Raw genomic sequence first — 17,342 nt, 5'->3', positions numbered from 1 at the left:
TCAAATCAAATGAGCCTCAAGGATCAATAACAGATCTGTAACTCACACTTACACAAAACTACACATTAACAAACCTGTGGTGGAGAAAAACTAACAAGTAAAGTCAGAAGTTTAGTGTTAATATTATCCATGATACAAGTGAGGACATAATCAAATCTGAAAGCAAATTCTACATGATGTTCTACATTTGATCACTTCTGTTGAGTTAATTCTGTTTTCTTTGCTCATATCAATTCATTCAACATAGAAATATGAAGAAACCAGAGCAGCAGTTCTCACCGAACTTGTTCTTGGCCTGAACGGGTTTGTCGGTCTCTACGATGGGTCCGCTGCCGACCCGGTTCCGGGCGCAGACTCTGAACAGGTACATGGAGTCTCTGTGGAGGCCGGTCACCGTGTACTCAGGGCTGTCGGCCTGCTCTGTGGCCAGCGTCCAGGTCTTTCGCTTCACGTCGCGTCTCTCCACCACGTAGCCAGTGACCTTGCTGCCCCCGTCACTCTCAGGCTCCTCCCACGCCAGGCTGACCTCACCATCTGCGGTATCGACCACCTGCAGGTTCTTCACGGGTCCGGGGACGTCTGTGGAGCAAAACCAAAAACTGGTCATGACGACGAACACAACAACAGAGGGGGACACTGCAGGAAACGAGTGGTGATTCTAAATGTTTCCATGAACAAATCTTACAGCGTCTTTGAGAGCTTTGAGGAATTGCTTCAAGAAATCTGATGGTTTATAAATATTGTATTTTATTTTGTGTGTAACTTTGTTTCATTATTTTCTATTTAAAGAACTTATGATCTTTCTCTTGTGTCGATTTATTTATTACAAACTCAAAATCCAGTCTCCATGACTGAGTGAAGTCTGCCCTCTGGTGTTGAAGCCAGGTACTGTACTGAAAGTGTCTGGCACACGCACACACACTTGGTATATTTAACTTTAGTTTTTACTTTCTGTCTTGCATTTAGTAGCTTTCATTTTATTTCCTTCTTTTCTTAATATTTATGTAAATTCCTTATGTGTTGAAAATCTACTTGGGGATAAATCTGATTCTGATTCAACAGATTAATGTTCATTTATTTCTATGTACAAGAAAATCGGAATATTTCCTGGTTTGAGCATTAACTATTACTATTAATATTGTAGTTAACCTGCTGTAGTTCACCTGCTGTAGTCAACCTGCTGTAGTTAACCTGCTGTAGTTCACCTGCTGTAGTCAACCTGTTGTAGTTAACCTGCTGTAGTTCACCTGTTGTAGTTAACCTGCTGTAGTTCACCTGCTGTAGTTCACCTGCTGTAGTTCACCTGCTGTAGTCAACCTGCTGTAGTTAACCTGCTGTAGTTCACCTGCTGTAGTTCACCTGCTGTAGTTCACCTGCTGTAGTTCACCTGCTGTAGTTCACCTGCTGTAGTTCACCTGCTGTAGTTCACCTGCTGTAGTTAATCTGCTGTAGTTAACCTGCTGTAGTTCACCTGCTGTAGTTAACCTGCTGTAGTTCACCTGCTGTAGTTAACCTGCTGTAGTTCACCTGCTGTAGTTAACCTGCTGTAGTTCACCTGCTGTAGTTCACCTGCTGTAGTTAACCTGCTGTAGTTCACCTGCTGTAGTTCACCTGCTGTAGTTCACCTGCTGTAGTTCACCTGCTGTAGTTAACCTGCTGTAGTTAACCTGTTGTAGTTAACCTGTTGTAGTTCACCTGCTGTAGTTAACCTGCTGTAGTTCACCTGCTGTAGTTAACCTGCTGTAGTTCACCTGTTGTAGTTCACCTGCTGTAGTTAACCTGCTGTAGTTCACCTGCTGTAGTTCACCTGCTGTAGTTCACCTGCTGTAGTTCACCTGCTGTAGTTAACCTGCTGTAGTTAACCTGCTGTAGTTCACCTGTTGTAGTTCACCTGCTGTAGTTAACCTGCTGTAGTTCACCTGCTGTAGTTAACCTGCTGTAGTTCACCTGCTGTAGTTCACCTGCTGTAGTTCACCTGCTGTAGTTCACCTGCTGTAGTTCACCTGCTGTAGTTCACCTGCTGTAGTTCACCTGCTGTAGTTAACCTGCTGTAGTTAACCTGTTGTAGTTAACCTGTTGTAGTTCACCTGCTGTAGTTCACCTGCTGTAGTTCACCTGCTGTAGTTAACCTGCTGTAGTTCACCTGCTGTAGTTCACCTGCTGTAGTTAATCTGCTGTAGTTAACCTGCTGTAGTTCACCTGCTGTAGTTCACCTGCTGTAGTCAACCTGCTGTAGTTCACCTGCTGTAGTTCACCTGCTGTAGTCAACCTGCTGTAGTTCACCTGCTGTAGTTCACCTGCTGTAGTTCACCTGCTGTAGTTCACCTGCTGTAGTTAACCTGTTGTAGTTCACCTGCTGTAGTTCACCTGCTGTAGTTCACCTGCTGTAGTTCACCTGCTGTAGTTCACCTGCTGTAGTTCACCTGCTGTAGTTCACCTGCTGTAGTTCACCTGCTGTAGTTAACCTGCTGTAGTTCACCTGCTGTAGTTCACCTGCTGTAGTTCACCTGCTGTAGTTAACCTGCTGTAGTTCACCTGCTGTAGTTCACCTGCTGTAGTTCACCTGCTGTAGTTAATCTCTGTATAAAGAGCAGATGGGACTCGAGGTCCAGTTTTGACGACAGCTCACCGATGACGCTGAGGTTGATGAAGGCTTCTCCCTCTCCGTGCTTGTTCTTGATCGTGATCTTGTATCGGCCCTGGTCCGACTTCTTGGGGTCCTTCAGCCGATACTCTGTGCGGTCAGCGGAGGTGTGGATGTCGTCCTTGGGCAGACTCTGGTTGTCGTACAGCCAGTCGGCCTGGGCCTTTGGGTAGGCGCTGTACGGGACGGCCATGACGATGGGCTTCCCGGCGTCTGTGACGTAGCTCTGGTCCGTGGTCTTTATCTGAGGCACAGCTTGAGGAGGAGGAAGGAGACAGCGTCAGAGAGACAACATCAAACAGACGTGAGCAGAAAGATGGCTGATGGAGGCTGCTCCTCCGGGGGGGGGGGGGGGGGAGCTCTTACCTGCCAGCTCCAGCTTGGCCTTGGCGTCTTTGTCCTTGACGATGATCCTGTACTCGCCCTGGTCTCGAGGTCGGATCTCACACACCTGCAGGCGGTGGACTTTGCCCTCGCTCATCATCTGGTACTTGTCTCCCTGGACGACCGTCATGTTGTTCCTCAACCACTTCACCTCCACTCGGTCCTTGTTCAGCTCCACCTCGAACACGATGTCCGAGCCCGGGGGTTGGAACACGTCCTGTGGCGGTCGGACGATCTCCACCGGCGTCTCTGTGGGACAGGACAAGGATCATGAAGCGGAGGAACAGAGCAGGAACCGGATCAGACAGAAACAGGTTCTGTTCTCACCTTCCACAAAGAGTCTGGCTCTGGACCTCTTCTCATCCACGCCACAGGCGTATTCACACTCGTCGTCAGGTCTGCACTCTTTGATACGTAACGTGCAAATCTTTCCGTCTTTTTCAAACTTGTATCTGTAAAAATGACAAAACAAACTGAGTTGAAAAGGGAAAGAGGAGTGAGCAGAGCTGAGAGTTGAAGGTTGAGGATCAGCGGACGCACCTGGGTCCTTCTCTGATCTCACGTCCATTCCTGTACCACTTGACTTCCGCTTTCTCTTTGGTGAGTTTACATGAGAACTCTGCGTCCTGGAACTCGGTGATGGTCTGGTCCTTCAGCTGCAGGCTGAAGTCTGTCGGCGCCTCGCTGATGATCAGCTCCGCTGTGGACTTGTTGTCTCCGGCCACGGCCGTGTACTCGCCCTCGTCGGCCAGCGTGCAGTCTTTGATGGTGAGCGTGTGCTTGTCTTGGTCGACTCGGTAAACGACTCGTTTGCTGAAGGCGATCTCCTCCCCGGCCTTCATCCACTTCAGCGTGGCGTTGGGCCTGTTGACCTTACAGGAGAAGCTGACGGTCTTCTTCTCCTGAGTGTCGATGTCCTCCAGAGGAACCATGATCTTCAGACTCTCCTCTGGAGGACAAACAAATTCACGTCAAAAACAATCTCTGACAAAAACACTCTGATCACACAAGCTTCAGACCGACATCACGATTCAAAGCTGGTTGAAAGAAGCGGTGACCTCTGACCTTTGACGGTGAGGCTGCCTGAGCTCTTGGCCTGTTCTCCTCTCTGATTGGTCAGGTTGATGCTGTAGTTGGCTTCATCTCCCTTCTGAGCGTCTCGGATCCTCAGAGAGAAGACGTTGTCTCTCTGGACCATCACGTACTTGCTGCTCTCAAACAATGTCTCCTCGTTCTTCAGCCACTTGGCCTTCGCTCCCTCGATGTTCACTTCACAGTTCAGGACGACCTCTTGACCTTCTTTAGCCTCCGTGTCCTTCAGCGGCGTGATGATCTTCAGTTTCTCTGCAGGAAAAGAAAACATCAGACGTCGTTAATGTTGTTAAGATTCGAATGATTAACGAAACCTAAACTTCAGATAAAAGGTTTTAGTTTCTGAAGACGGAGCTGATGTTTAACGTTTCTGTTGAAAACAGAAAAAAACTTCAGAGTGATTTCATATCTGATTTTCTTACCCAGAACGGCGAGGTCGGCCCCGGCTCTGGTGGCTCCGATCATCACCACGTATCCGCCCTCGTCCTTCAGCTCGCTGCTCTTAATGACCAGCGTCCGCCGCTTGCCGTCGCTGACCATCGTGTATTTGTCTCCTGCTTCCAGCTCCTTGTCGTCTTTCAGCCATTTGACCTCGTAGGTTTCCTTGGAGACGGAGCAGGTGAACTCCGCCTTCTCGCCCTCCACCACCTCCTGGCCTTGAGGCCTGGAGATGAACTCGGCTGCCAGTTCTACGAAAAACCACGAGAGGTCAGAGGTTAGAGTTTGTGACGTGATTAAATAATCCGCGGTTTGATTATTTGAGATGATTTTCTTTTTTCCCACCATTAATCTTGAGGTTTCCGGAAGTCTTGACGCTGGGACTCAGTCGACAGTTGTACTCGCCGCCGTCGGCCATCTTCAGGTCCTGGATGAGGAGGATCCTCCTCTTCCCGTCCACGATGTTCTCGTGGCGGCCGCCCTCCGGCAGCTCCTCGTCTCCTTTGTACCAGGTGACATCAGCGCCGGGTTTGGAGACCTCGCAGATCAGCTTCACGCTGTCCGTCTCCGTCCCCTCCACGTTGGACAGGTTCTTGGTGAATCTCGTCTCCTCCTCTGCAGCGAGGGAAACAAAGTCACGTGATCCACAGCCGCACAAACACGTGTGTGATTTAACATAATAAACATGAGGAAGAAAAACGTCTTCAGCGTTATGTGTCATCAGTTTTTTCTTTAGATTAAAATGAACAAGACGACGCAAAAGCTCAGAAAAACGAACCTGAAGTTCTGATTTCAGTTGGATTCAAGTTAAAAGAGTCGTTTTCAAATTCACAGAGAAGTGAATGAAATAAATATGATTTCATGTGATCAGATCAGAACAATAACGAGTGATGAAGACAGCACAGCCTGAGAAGACGGAATCTGGGGATTGAATCCACCACATGATCCTGGACGTTTCATATTGAAGCAGCTTTTATAGAAGTGATCATTTCAGCAGGAGAAGACCGTTGGTTTGATTCTTACCGACGACAGTGAGCATCCCGGAGGACTTGGACGTCTTGGCGTCACATTCATATTCAGCTTCATCATCGAACGCAGACTTGTGCACGATGAGGACGTGTTGGCGACCTTGAGCGATGATCTCGTACTTCTTCCCCTTTCTGATTTCACTTCCATCCTTTAACCAGCGGATCTGCAGGACGGACAGGAAGAGGACACCTCAGAGACAGAAACCTTTATTGGCAGTGATGTGTGGAGACAGACAAACAGTCGGAGCTTCTCACCTTGAGGTCCTCTCTGGACACTTCACACTCGAACCTGGCAGATTCCTTCTCTTTGACCTCCACGTCATGGAGCGGCTTTGTGAACTCGACATGAGGAGCTGACGACACAAAGACAAAGAGTCAACAACATGTTCTTCACAGCAGGTCATGAAAAGTGCTGACTTCATAACGAGCTGCAACGTGAGGTAGAAGTCAGAGTCCTCAACGGGGTTCTGAGAGTTTTGACGTAGTTCTGTGAACGTCTTAGTCGACTCACGTTCAACGTTGAGGAAACAGGAGGTTTTGAAGTCTTTGGCGTCGCAGGTGTACGTCCTGGAGTCGTCCAGGGTGCAGTCGTGGATGAGCAGCGCCCTCTTGTGGCCATCGACGATCATCTCGTACTTCTTGGTCTTCCTGATGTCTTGTCCATCTCGGACCCATCGCACCTCGGCCTGCTCTCTGGACACTTCACACTCCAGAGTGGCTGTGGCCTCCTCCTCCACGGTCTGGTCCTCCAGAGGCTTCGTGAACTCCACCGCCGGCTCTGAGCCATCACACGTGGGTTCAAGGTTAATTCATGTTAATGAACTGCTGGGTCGCTCTCTGATGATGTCACAGTGTATGGACACGCCCTCAGGTAGACATCAACATCACAGCTGTGTAACGTAACGTCCAGTAGAATCAGTTCTTACCTCTGACAGTGAGCGACGCCTCCGTCTGGAAGTCTTTGGCCGTGAGTCGGATTTGTCCGGCTTCATTCAGCTGAACGTCTCGCAGAGTCAGACTGTGGACTTTACCCTCCGCCTTCAGCACCACCTGTGAGGGACACAACCAGAGGTCAACACCACCTGTGAGGGACACAACCAGAGGTCAACACCACCTGTCAGGGACACAACCAGAGGTTAACACCACCTGTCAGGTACACAACCAGAGGTTAACACCACCTGTGAGGGACACAACCAGAGGTTAACACCACCTGTCAGGTACACAACCAGAGGTCAACACCACCTGTCAGGTACACAACCAGAGGTCAACACCACCTGTCAGGTACACAACCAGAGGTCAACACCACCTGTCAGGTACACAACCAGAGGTTAACACCACCTGTGAGGTACACAACCAGAGGTCAACACCACCTGTCAGGGACACAACCAGAGGTTAACACCACCTGTGAGGTACACAGCCAGAGGTCAACACCACCTGTGAGGGACACAACCAGAGGTCAACACCACCTGTGAGGTACACAACCAGAGGTCAACACCACCTGTCAGGTACACAACCAGAGGTTAACACCACCTGTGAGGGACACAACCAGAGGTTAACACCACCTGTCAGGTATCAGTATTATCTGATAATCTGATTCCTGAGGGTTTGCCTCCTTCAGCATTAATAGACTCTATAGACTCTAACTCTTCACTTCTCTTTTCTCATTCTCTCCTTCGCTGTGACGGGTTTTCAAACTTGTTTTTTCATGTGTAGTCATTTTTAACAACGTGGACTTCAAGGCTGAGCCCTGAGCATCGTCTGCTAGGTTCTACAGTTGGTCCCAGTTCAGGTCCACAGACTGAACCAGTGTGATGTTGATTCTCATCCCTCAGTTCTGTCTGTGAGGTCGGGGGGGGGGGGGGGGGGTTCTCTTGACTTCAGGACACACGGGGTCATCAGCTGAGACCTGACGGCTAAAACGAGCTCAGACAGCTGCTTTCTTCCCCCGATTTAAACTATTTGACCTCTGACCCTTGAGAGCTGATATTACCACACGACCACAACAGTAAACCGGTTTGAGCCTGAGAACAGAAGTTCAAACCTCGTGTGCAACATTAATCAAAACAAGCTGTTTCTTATTCTATGTTTTCTTTCATTAAATCCACACTTTCAACATGATATGTCCTTATTTATTCCATCAGCTAGGATTGAGTCTGTCTATGATCCTCTATGACAGAGAAGAAACATTGAGGTCAACAATCTCAGTTCAGACAACAACAGGAAACAGTTCATTGGAAAGATTTTACAACACTATCAAATATGTGAATATGAAATATGATGTTAAATGTATGGACCAGTGATTCTGATGGAACAGCTGATGAAGTGACGTCAGTAAATCTCCGTTGCACAACGGCTGAGGGATCGAGTGTCGGTGGAAACCTCAGGTCTCAGGTTTCACTGAGAATCAAACTAATCCGGTGTCAACACTCAAGAGGTTTCACATCTGATTTCAACCTGAACCTGCAAACGTCTCGCCGGCATCAGGAGAACCTACAGCACATGGTGTGGTGGTTCTAAAGTGAAGCTGTCAAACTGCTCCTGTTGCCACCTGCCCAGCGTTTCAGCCTCCAGCAGCTGTTAAAAATACCCCCCCCCCAGAATCGCTGGCAGGGCAGAAAAGTCTCCTACTGTGTTCTCTCAAAACCAGGATCGAGTGCTCGGCTGTAACCCTGAGCCGCCGGCCCCAGCAGGTCCTTATATGAAGACTGAGAACTGAACATCGGGTTTAACTGGAGAATCAAGATGCATCAGGATCTAAAGGACCAGGATCAGGATCTAAAGGACCAGGATCTGGATCTAAATGACCAGGATCTGGATCTAAAGGACCAGGATCAGGATCTAAAGGACCAGGATCTGGATCTAAAGGACCAGGATCTGGATCTAAAGGACCAGGATCTGGATCTAAAGAACCAGGATCAGGATCTAAAGGACCAGGATCAGGATCTAAAGAACCAGGATCTGGATCTAAAGGACCAGGATCAGGATCTAAAGGACCAGGACCAGGATCTAAAGAACCAGGATCTGGATCTAAAGGACCAGGATCTGGATCTAAAGGACCAGGACCCGGACCAGGACTCATCCTGACTCTAACAGAAGGTGAACAGGTCTGGAGGACAGCTGGAGAACCTCTCAGGTGAGGACTTACCCGGTCGCTGGGCTCCAGCTTGGCTCCTCCCAGCAGCCACTCCACAGCGATGTCTTCGTAGGACAGCTCGCACTCGAAGGTGGCGGTCTCTCCTGCGGTCACGGCCACGTCGTTCAGCGGCTTGGCCAGGACGATCACTCGGGCTTCGGATTGGGGAGAAGACATGGTTAGCCCCCCCCTTCAACAATAATCCAAAAACCTGAACGGGTTAGTCCTCAGTGGTTAGTCCTCATGGTGAGCGAGCTGCAGGCCGGCCGCTGGACCTGCTCTGGACAACTGGTCTCAGCACCCTGCGACTTGGCACCGGGGGGGCCGGCTCATTAGCATACGACCTGCTGTCAGAGGGATACGGCCGGCAGGGACCAATCAGAGACAGGGTTGCGTCCCGGCCTCGGCCAATCACGGCAAACCTGCTCTACATAAGGCATGTGGCTTCTAAAATAACCGAGGGGCCTGATTGGCTGAGAGCCCACCTCTGCCAAACCCATCAGCCGGAGTCAATCTGCTCCTGTCAATCACCAGCTGCACATTCTGCTGGAGAATGTGCAGCTGGGGAGGAGTTACCCAACGTGAGGCTCAGCACGCTGTCGTAACGCACACGAGGGCGTCCGCTAACAGGAAGTGAGTCTGGATCACAAACTCTAAATTCAATTTGGTGTTAAACTCTGGAAAGTAAAGAGTTTCAGATCAAATGATTCAGCTTCTGATTAAACTACGTTTTAAAATCCAGCTCAAACTGACTCAACGTGTTAATGTGAGTGTGAGTGTGTGTGTGTGTGTGTGTGATCTGCAGTCAGAAACCGTTTCCTCTTTCAGGTGAATGACTCCGATCAGGATGTTGTGTAGTGTAGAATGTGTGAACTTCCTGTTCTCTAAGCTTTGATGTGTCGTCTCCACGTCAGGATCTTTAAATCTGTTTCATCCAGAATGAACAGATTCTCTTCTTCTGTGGATGTTAATAAATCCTGAAACATCTCGTTTCCATCCACACGTCTGGTTCATTAGACGCCAGCGTTCACGTTTTAGATCTTTAGGATCCAAACTGAACCGAGGAGCCGACCTCTGACTCTTCTCTCACCTTTGACCCTGAGCTGAGCTGAGGATTTGGCGTTTGCTGCAGAGAAGTCAAGGCTTCCTGCCATATCCTTCTTGCAGTTGAAGAGGATCAAGATGTGTCGAGTTCCCTCCTCTTTGATTTCCACGTCCTGAATACAAACATGGTTAAAGACCGGGAGACGAGTCCACACATCGGAGCATCCTGAATTGAAATGAACGGGAGGTTAGTTCTCTGCGGTCTTACAGCCGACGGGTGGAGCGTCTCTTCCTTGAGCTTCCAGGTGGCGTGAAGGTCCTCCTCAGAAATCTCTGTCTCAAACCTGGCTGTCTCCGTCTCTGTGACCTCGACACTGTAGAGTGGGCGGAGCACCTTGATGTCGCGCTCTGCAGGCAGAGGCGTGACAGCGTTAGAGAACAGGTCAGGACGCCAGGCGGACGCCAGGTGGACACGGGTGATATGACAGGTGGACGAGCCGCTGACGCTCACAGTCAGAGCGTCTTACAGTTTGAGCAAAAGCAAAACAGGTTGAGTGAACTCCAGACCATAATCCAACCCGTGCATCTGTCTCCATGACGACAGCACTGCTTTTAAAATAAAACTATTTCACCTGAAACTTTATCATCAGTGTGATTTTTATTCTCGCTATGAGAAGAAAGTGAAGAAACTACTTTGTGACAAACGGTTTTAAAGTTGTATGATTCATAATCAACTTAAAGTTCAAATAATAACATTTCTACATTTTCTCTGTGTTGAAAAATAAACCTTGAAATGACATTTGTCTTATTTGGAAAAATCTATTTGTGGAAAATTAGTAGAAAATTCCAATGACAGATTACAAATCAAGTGAAGGTGTGTGGATGTTAACATGTAAACAGGAAGTTGGACACACGTGAGTTGGATTCTCGTCAGGCTCAACGTTACAGAGACACGACACAGAAGTGAAGGGGCGGGGCTTGGGTCAATGAGGGGGGGTGGGACCTGATTCTGTTGTCCTGACCAGGGAATGTGGGAGGGGCCAGGCGACCGCAGGTATTACCTTCGATGTTCAGGTCAGCCGTGGTTTTGTCGGTGCCACAGTCGCAGGTGTACGTTCCCATGCTGCTCTTTAGCGCCCTCTTGAGGACCATTATGCACCTCTTGCCATCTGATTGGAGGAGAACGTTCTTGGAGGGACAGATTTCGGTTCCGTCTTGGAACCATCTGACCTCGCCGCCGGCTTTGCTGAGCTCGCAGGACAGAGTTACCTCGTCCTTCTCGACGGCCGTGTAGTTCTGGAGCTTGGCTGTGAAGTACAAGTCGCCCTCTGCAGGACAACACACGTAACAAGCAGACAAGCAGCATTAACACAAGCAGACACACAAGCTGTGGAGCAACAACACAATGAAACAAAGCTTTTGTCCAGGAGGGGGCAGACTTCTCCTTTAAAGGCAGTTTAGACGATTCTCTGACGACGACTTCATGAATAAAATCAAAGTGTGGACTGAAGTCGTGACTCGGACTCTTCGTCCTGCAGGAAACAAGAATACTAACCCAGCACGGTGAGCATGGCCTCCGACGCCTTGCCCATGGCCTCCACTTTGACCATGGACGTGTCGTCCACCGTGACCTCCTTGAAGGACAGACGGTGACCTTTCCCGTCCTCGGACATGTGCACCACTTTGCTCGGGTGCAGCCGGACGTCGTTTTTGTACCAAACTACCGGGATTTTTTCATGCGAGAGTTCGACTCTGAACTCGGCCGTTTCTCGCTCCTTCACAGTCACATCTTTAATTGGCTTGATAAATTCAAGGCGAATACCTGATAAACAGAAATTCATTTATATTTACATATGTTCATCACAGGCCCAACATGAAGGACACAAAGCAGAGCATGTGTAGCAGTGCATAGTTTGTCCAGAGGGTGGCGCTGGAGGAAGGTGAGCTGCAGGGAAACTAATTGATTTACCTTTAATAAACAACTTCCCAGACGTTCTCTTATCTTCGGCCTCAAACATGTATTTGCCTTCGTCCTCGTACTTGGCAGATTTCACAATAAGAGCGTGTCTCTTTCCCTCCAACACCAGCTCAAACTTGTCGTCGTTTGACAACTCCTGACTTCCCTTCAGCCACCGGAAGCTTTTAGCTTCTCTGGAAATTTCCAGTTCAAACTTTGCTTCGTCCTTTTCATAAACATGCAGGTCGGCGAGCGGCGTGAGGAACGTGACGGGCGGTTCTGTGGATTCAGACACACCAGAGTCAAGAAGATTTAGAAATGAAGAGTGAAGCAGGAAGATTGAGCTCGGTGCTTTGATCTGAATCTCTCTCTGGATTCTTGGCTGAAGGAGGTGAAGGCTCACCCTTTACTTTCAGGTTGGCTGAGCACTTGGCGTTGGCGGCTGTGAACGCCAGCTCGCCCGTCAGAGGCACTTTGCAGTTGTACAGCACCAGAGTGTGTTTGGCTCCGTCCTCCACAATCTCAACGTCCTGCAGACGATCAAAACACCTCAACATCTCAACAAGAACAAGGAGTCAAAGAGAAGTGATCGGGTGGATTCACTTTCATCTGATAACTGAGGACAGGTCAGCGTCTCCGCCCGACAGCGGAGACACGTGGACCCGGCTCTGAATCAGAATGAAAGTGAATGGAACCACGTGTGAGACGTAAAGAAATGAGACGTACGGCCGAAGGACTGAGGACGACTCCGTTCAGTCTCCACTGGCCGTGCACGTCGTCCTCGCTCAGCTCCACCTCGAAGCGAGCCGTTTCTCCATCAAACACTTCCACTCCGTACATCGGGCGAAGCACTTTGATGGAGCGAGCTGATGTTCAAGAGAGGGGACATTCAGATATTCAACAATTAACATGAAGACACACACACACACACACACAACATGAAGAACACAAGTATACACAAAGACAAAGAAACGCCATCAGGAAGCGGAGATATACTCTGATTTTATAAATATATATAGATCTATAATGTGTCCGGTCTGATCTGAAGTTTAGTTTTTATTGGTGCAGAAGGTCAAAGGTTCGTTCATCTGCAAAAAGAAACTTCTGAAACGCTTGGTTCAATATCTGTGGATCAGATTCTGGACCTGGACGTCGTTAATGAAATACATTCATAACAAAAAGACATATCTTTTTGTTATGAATGAAGACGACAGGTGATTTTACACCAAACTGTCAGAAGCAGTGATAAGATCTGATTTAGACTATTACAAGTTTCCACTGGTTAAAGACTGAAAGGGTTCAAGTCAGTCAGGTTATCAGATGCAGCCCCCCCCCCCCCCCCACTGTTCCTCACGAGCTACTGAAGAACATCAGGAGGTTTTTAAAGACTAAAGGCTCTCTGATGTTTCTTCATGAAAACAAAAAGTGACAAACAGATAAAAAAAACTGAACAACGAGAAACAAGATGGAAAAACACTTCAAGATTCTTGTGGTGAGTTTCTACCGTTTACAGAGGTGGAGGGATGAGGACAGACAGGTGAAGACAGGTGAAGACAGGTGAAGACAGTCATGAGGACAGACAGGTACAGACAGGTGAAGACAGGTGAAGACAGGTGAAGACAGGTACAGACAGGTACAGACAGGTGAAGACAGTCATGAGGACAGACAGGTGAAGACAGTCATGAGGACAGACAGGTACAGACAAGTGAAGACAGGTGAAGACAGTCATGAGGACAGACAGGTACAGACAGGTGCAGACAGGTACAGACAGGTACAGACAGGTGAAGACAGTCATGAGGACAGACAGGTGCAGACAGGTACAGACAGGTGAAGACAGTCATGAGGACAGACAGGTGATTGGATGTGGAAGCAGTGAGGGATGAAGTGTTGACATGAGGCGGAGGATGGAGGGATGAGGAGGAGCATCACGATGGAAGACAGAATCTAAACCATCAGTCTTTACCTTCGATGTGCAGTGTTGCTGTTGTCTTGTCTGTCCCACAGTCACATAAATACTGTCCTTTGTCTTTGTCCCCAACTCTCTTGATCACAAGGGTTCTACGTTTGTCCTCGGCCTTGACGGCCACCATCTTGGAGGCCTTGACCTCGGCCTGGTCGTGGTACCACACCACGTTGACGTCTTTGCTGAGCTCACAGTCCAGAACCACCTGGTCTTTCTCCATCGCAGTGTAGTCCTGCAGTTTGACTGTGAAGTAGGCGTCGCCCTCTGGAAACGGGACATTTGTGTGATGCACGTGAACAACTCGACTCGTTTCAGGCACGAGATAAACAAAAGAATAACAGTGAAAAATACAAATGCACGACATAGAATCACAACACAGAACAGACAGGGCTCATGAACGACCTGCGCAGACAAGAACATGAAGGAGTGACACGTGTGTGTGGAGGGAGAAGAGCTTCTCCAGCTTTACCTATGACCGTCAGGTTGGCCATGGAGGGAACGCCCTTGGCCTCGGCTTTGATCTGACACGTGTCGTCCAGAGTCACGTCTCTTATCTCTAACACGTGTTTCTTTCCGTCCACGTGAGCGACCACGGTCCTGCTCGGGTGGATCTTCACGTCGTTCTTGTACCAGGTGACGGGAATGTTTTCGTGAGAGAGTTCCAGCTCGAATCGAGCTGTTTTTCCTTCCTTTACGGTTTGGTCTTTTATCGGTGAGATGAATTTCAGCCTGATACCTACAGTCGTGTTGATAGAGAACATTCATCGGAGTCAGTTTGCAGCAGGAAGCAAACAGCTCAGGGAAGGTGAGCAGCAGGACTTACCCTCCACACTGAGTCTGGCTGTGGACGCTTTACTCAGAACCTCGATGGTATACTCGTCCTCGTCGTCAAACTCACAGCAGTTAATGATCAACATGTGCTTCTTCCCATCATCGATGATGTCATACTTTTGGTCAGGGGTGATGATGTCACCCCCCCTGTACCACATGACCTTAGAAACATCCTTCGTGATGCTGCATTCGAACTTGGCCTGTTTCTTTTCAGGCACTGAAACGTCCTTCAGCGGGACCACAAAGTCCATTTCAATCTCTGGGTCAAAGAGCGACACGGGGACAAGACGTCAACAACAACAACAACAACAACAACAACAACAACAACAACAACAACAACAACAACAACACAACAGTCTACAGCCTGTGACCAGTTTAACACAGATTCGATCACAGCAGGACGATTCCAAAGTCTCGTCCAATCAGAACGATTCTTCTTCAACACTTACCTTCAGTTTGTTGCTACTGAGGAAAATCTACATTTTCTTCTTTTCTCAAATGAATTCAAACAGAAGCTGAACTTGTTTTATTTCAGTAACAATCTGAGAGCGCCCCCTGCAGGAGCATGGTGCTGGAATAACAAATCAACTGGTCACTGTGCTGAGACTGAACATGAAACATTTAAACAGAGACGGTACACATGTTGTGCACATTGACGTCACTAGACACTTGTTCACACAGTCACACACAGACACACACACACAGGATTTTGTTTTCCAGTGAACAGACAGAACAACAAACACAAGTACAGGACTCAGGAAGTTGCATATTCCATATTAAATGATTTGTCGCCTTCCTGATTTGTCTCAAGAATCCAGTCAAACTAGATTCCACTGGTTGAACCTGTTGAATAAAGAGTTCAGGTCCAGGCCCATGAGCCATGAACCTGATCCAGTTGCCCACGGCCCTGAAGCCTTTCTGTTTACGACCACGTGACCCAGACCCCTGATATGAGGAAAGCGTCCTACCTTTGACGTTGAGCATGGCGCTGGTCATGGCGTTCAGCGCCTGGTAGGAAACCTCTCCAGCCTGATCCAGCTGACAGTTCTTCAGTGTGAGTCGACGAACTCCTCCTTCCATGACGATGTCGCACGTCTGATCAAAACATTTCATTTAAAAATGAACCGTAGTAAAAACGTGTAAAGGTGGAAACACACGACATCAAGTGGGTCCGATCTTACCGGGGATCTGGTGAGAACTTCTCCTTTCAGCTTCCACTCCCCTGGAACATCGTCCTCAGAGATCTCCGTCTCAAACACGGCGTCTAACTTCTCCGTCACCTCCACACTCGCCAACGGCTTCAGGATCTCAGCTTCACGCTCTGAGGAAGACGACACGTCAGTTCTCATGAGTTTCAAACACCAACGACAGAGAGTACATGATTTCAGTGGCTCAAGGTAACAGAAGGTGATCGGTCAGACGGGTGAACCTCCGAGTGTGAGCTTGGCCGTGTAGACGCGTCCCTCCACCTCCAGGGCGTATTCTGCCACGTCCTCCGGCTGACAGTTCTTGATGGTCAGCGTCAGCTCCTTTCCGTCCTGCTTGACCTCCAGCTTGTCCGAGGGGCTGATCTCGACCTCTCCTTTCAGCCACTTCCAGTTGGGCGTGTCCTTGAACAGCTCGCATTTAAACGTAGCCGCCATCTTGGGTTTGACGTGCTGGTCCCTCAGCGGCTTCACGATCCAGTCTTTGATGATTTCTGAGGGAATTGAACATGAAGTCGAACCATCAGAGAAACAATGTAGAGCAGAAATATAAATAAACACAAACAGAACCAGACCCGGAGTCGACCTCACAGTCTGTGGTCATGTGTCATCCAAAGGGATTCAAATGATTTGTTTTTTCATTTAAAACCAAAGTTTTAGTTCTTCGACTGTCTGTCCTGCCACATATATTCTACTCCCCTCTCTTTACTGCTGTATTGTTACTGTGTTCAGAGACTTATAGGATGAACTGTTTCTCTTACCGATCACTTTGACGTTCGACGTGGTCTTGACCTCCTCCTGACCGGAGACTTCACACGAGTAAGACCCAGTGTCCTGCTCGCCGCTGTTCTGGATGGTCACGGCGTGCTGCAACCCAATGATGTTGATCTGAATCTTGTTGGCCTTTTTCTTCAGGATCTCGTTATTCTTCTTCCACACCACATCTCTCTCTTTGTTCAGCTCGCAGGTCATGTAGATGGGCTGACCCTTCAGAGCGGAAGTCTCCTCCTCCAGCTCCTTGATCCATTTCACAGGCAACTCTGTCAGGAGACAAGAAGAACATGAGACCTCCACTAGTGCTGGAACAGGATTATGACAGGACATAGATCTGCTCCTCTGGGTTCCCTGTGAGGTTGAGGCAGAAAGAAGAGTTTACCTTCTACGATGAGCTTGGCTGTGCACGCTATTTCCTTTCCAGCGTTCTTGGCCACACAGGTGTATTCACCAGTGTCGGAAAGTTGAACATCAATAATGTTCAGCTTGCGATCTTTGCCGTCAGAGGTGAACTTGTGCTTGGGGCTCTCGCGCAGGTTGCTGCCATCTTTCATCCAGGTGGTGATGGCGGTGGAAGGTGAGACCTCGCACTCGAACACGGCGGCCGAGCCGATGGACTCGGCTTCCTGCAGCACGATGTCCTTCAGCTTCTTGATGAACTTCAGAGGGACGGCTTTCAGCTTGAACCCTCCGAAGGGATCCTCTGGAGGGGAGGGGCCTTTGCCACCGGGCTTCAGGCCGCGGCCACGCCCTTCTCCGGGAGACGGGGTCTGCTTGGCTGCAGATTGAAATATCGAGTATTGAAATAAGTTTTCTCAGTGAGAAGTCACAGACACAGTTTGTAGAATA

At 48.8% G+C, this 17,342-nt stretch overlaps 1 protein-coding gene across 1 annotated transcript in view; it reads right to left on the bottom strand.

Annotated features, from left to right (window-relative positions):
- Positions 1 to 17,342, bottom strand: part of LOC133021930 (titin-like) — a 179,775-nt gene that overhangs the window by 78,955 nt on the left and 83,478 nt on the right. Inside the window, exons 77-94 of the mRNA XM_061088939.1 lie at positions 16,876 to 17,271; positions 16,481 to 16,759; positions 15,944 to 16,213; positions 15,696 to 15,835; positions 15,483 to 15,609; positions 8,732 to 8,874; positions 6,513 to 6,636; positions 6,098 to 6,364; positions 5,842 to 5,939; positions 5,582 to 5,750; positions 4,904 to 5,173; positions 4,543 to 4,809; positions 4,094 to 4,372; positions 3,569 to 3,977; positions 3,356 to 3,480; positions 3,011 to 3,277; positions 2,630 to 2,899; positions 280 to 579 (exon numbers count right to left, since the gene is read on the bottom strand). Of these exons, the coding sequence (XP_060944922.1) occupies positions 280 to 579; positions 2,630 to 2,899; positions 3,011 to 3,277; positions 3,356 to 3,480; positions 3,569 to 3,977; positions 4,094 to 4,372; positions 4,543 to 4,809; positions 4,904 to 5,173; positions 5,582 to 5,750; positions 5,842 to 5,939; positions 6,098 to 6,364; positions 6,513 to 6,636; positions 8,732 to 8,874; positions 15,483 to 15,609; positions 15,696 to 15,835; positions 15,944 to 16,213; positions 16,481 to 16,759; positions 16,876 to 17,271 (4,200 nt within the window). The remainder of the gene's footprint in view (positions 1 to 279; positions 580 to 2,629; positions 2,900 to 3,010; positions 3,278 to 3,355; positions 3,481 to 3,568; positions 3,978 to 4,093; positions 4,373 to 4,542; positions 4,810 to 4,903; positions 5,174 to 5,581; positions 5,751 to 5,841; positions 5,940 to 6,097; positions 6,365 to 6,512; positions 6,637 to 8,731; positions 8,875 to 15,482; positions 15,610 to 15,695; positions 15,836 to 15,943; positions 16,214 to 16,480; positions 16,760 to 16,875; positions 17,272 to 17,342) is intronic.

The sequence above is a fragment of the Limanda limanda genome, chromosome 16, assembly GCF_963576545.1.
Source record: "Limanda limanda chromosome 16, fLimLim1.1, whole genome shotgun sequence".
Taxonomy (NCBI): Eukaryota; Metazoa; Chordata; class Actinopteri; order Pleuronectiformes; family Pleuronectidae; genus Limanda; species Limanda limanda.
This window is presented reverse-complemented; position numbering and strand designations above follow the sequence as displayed.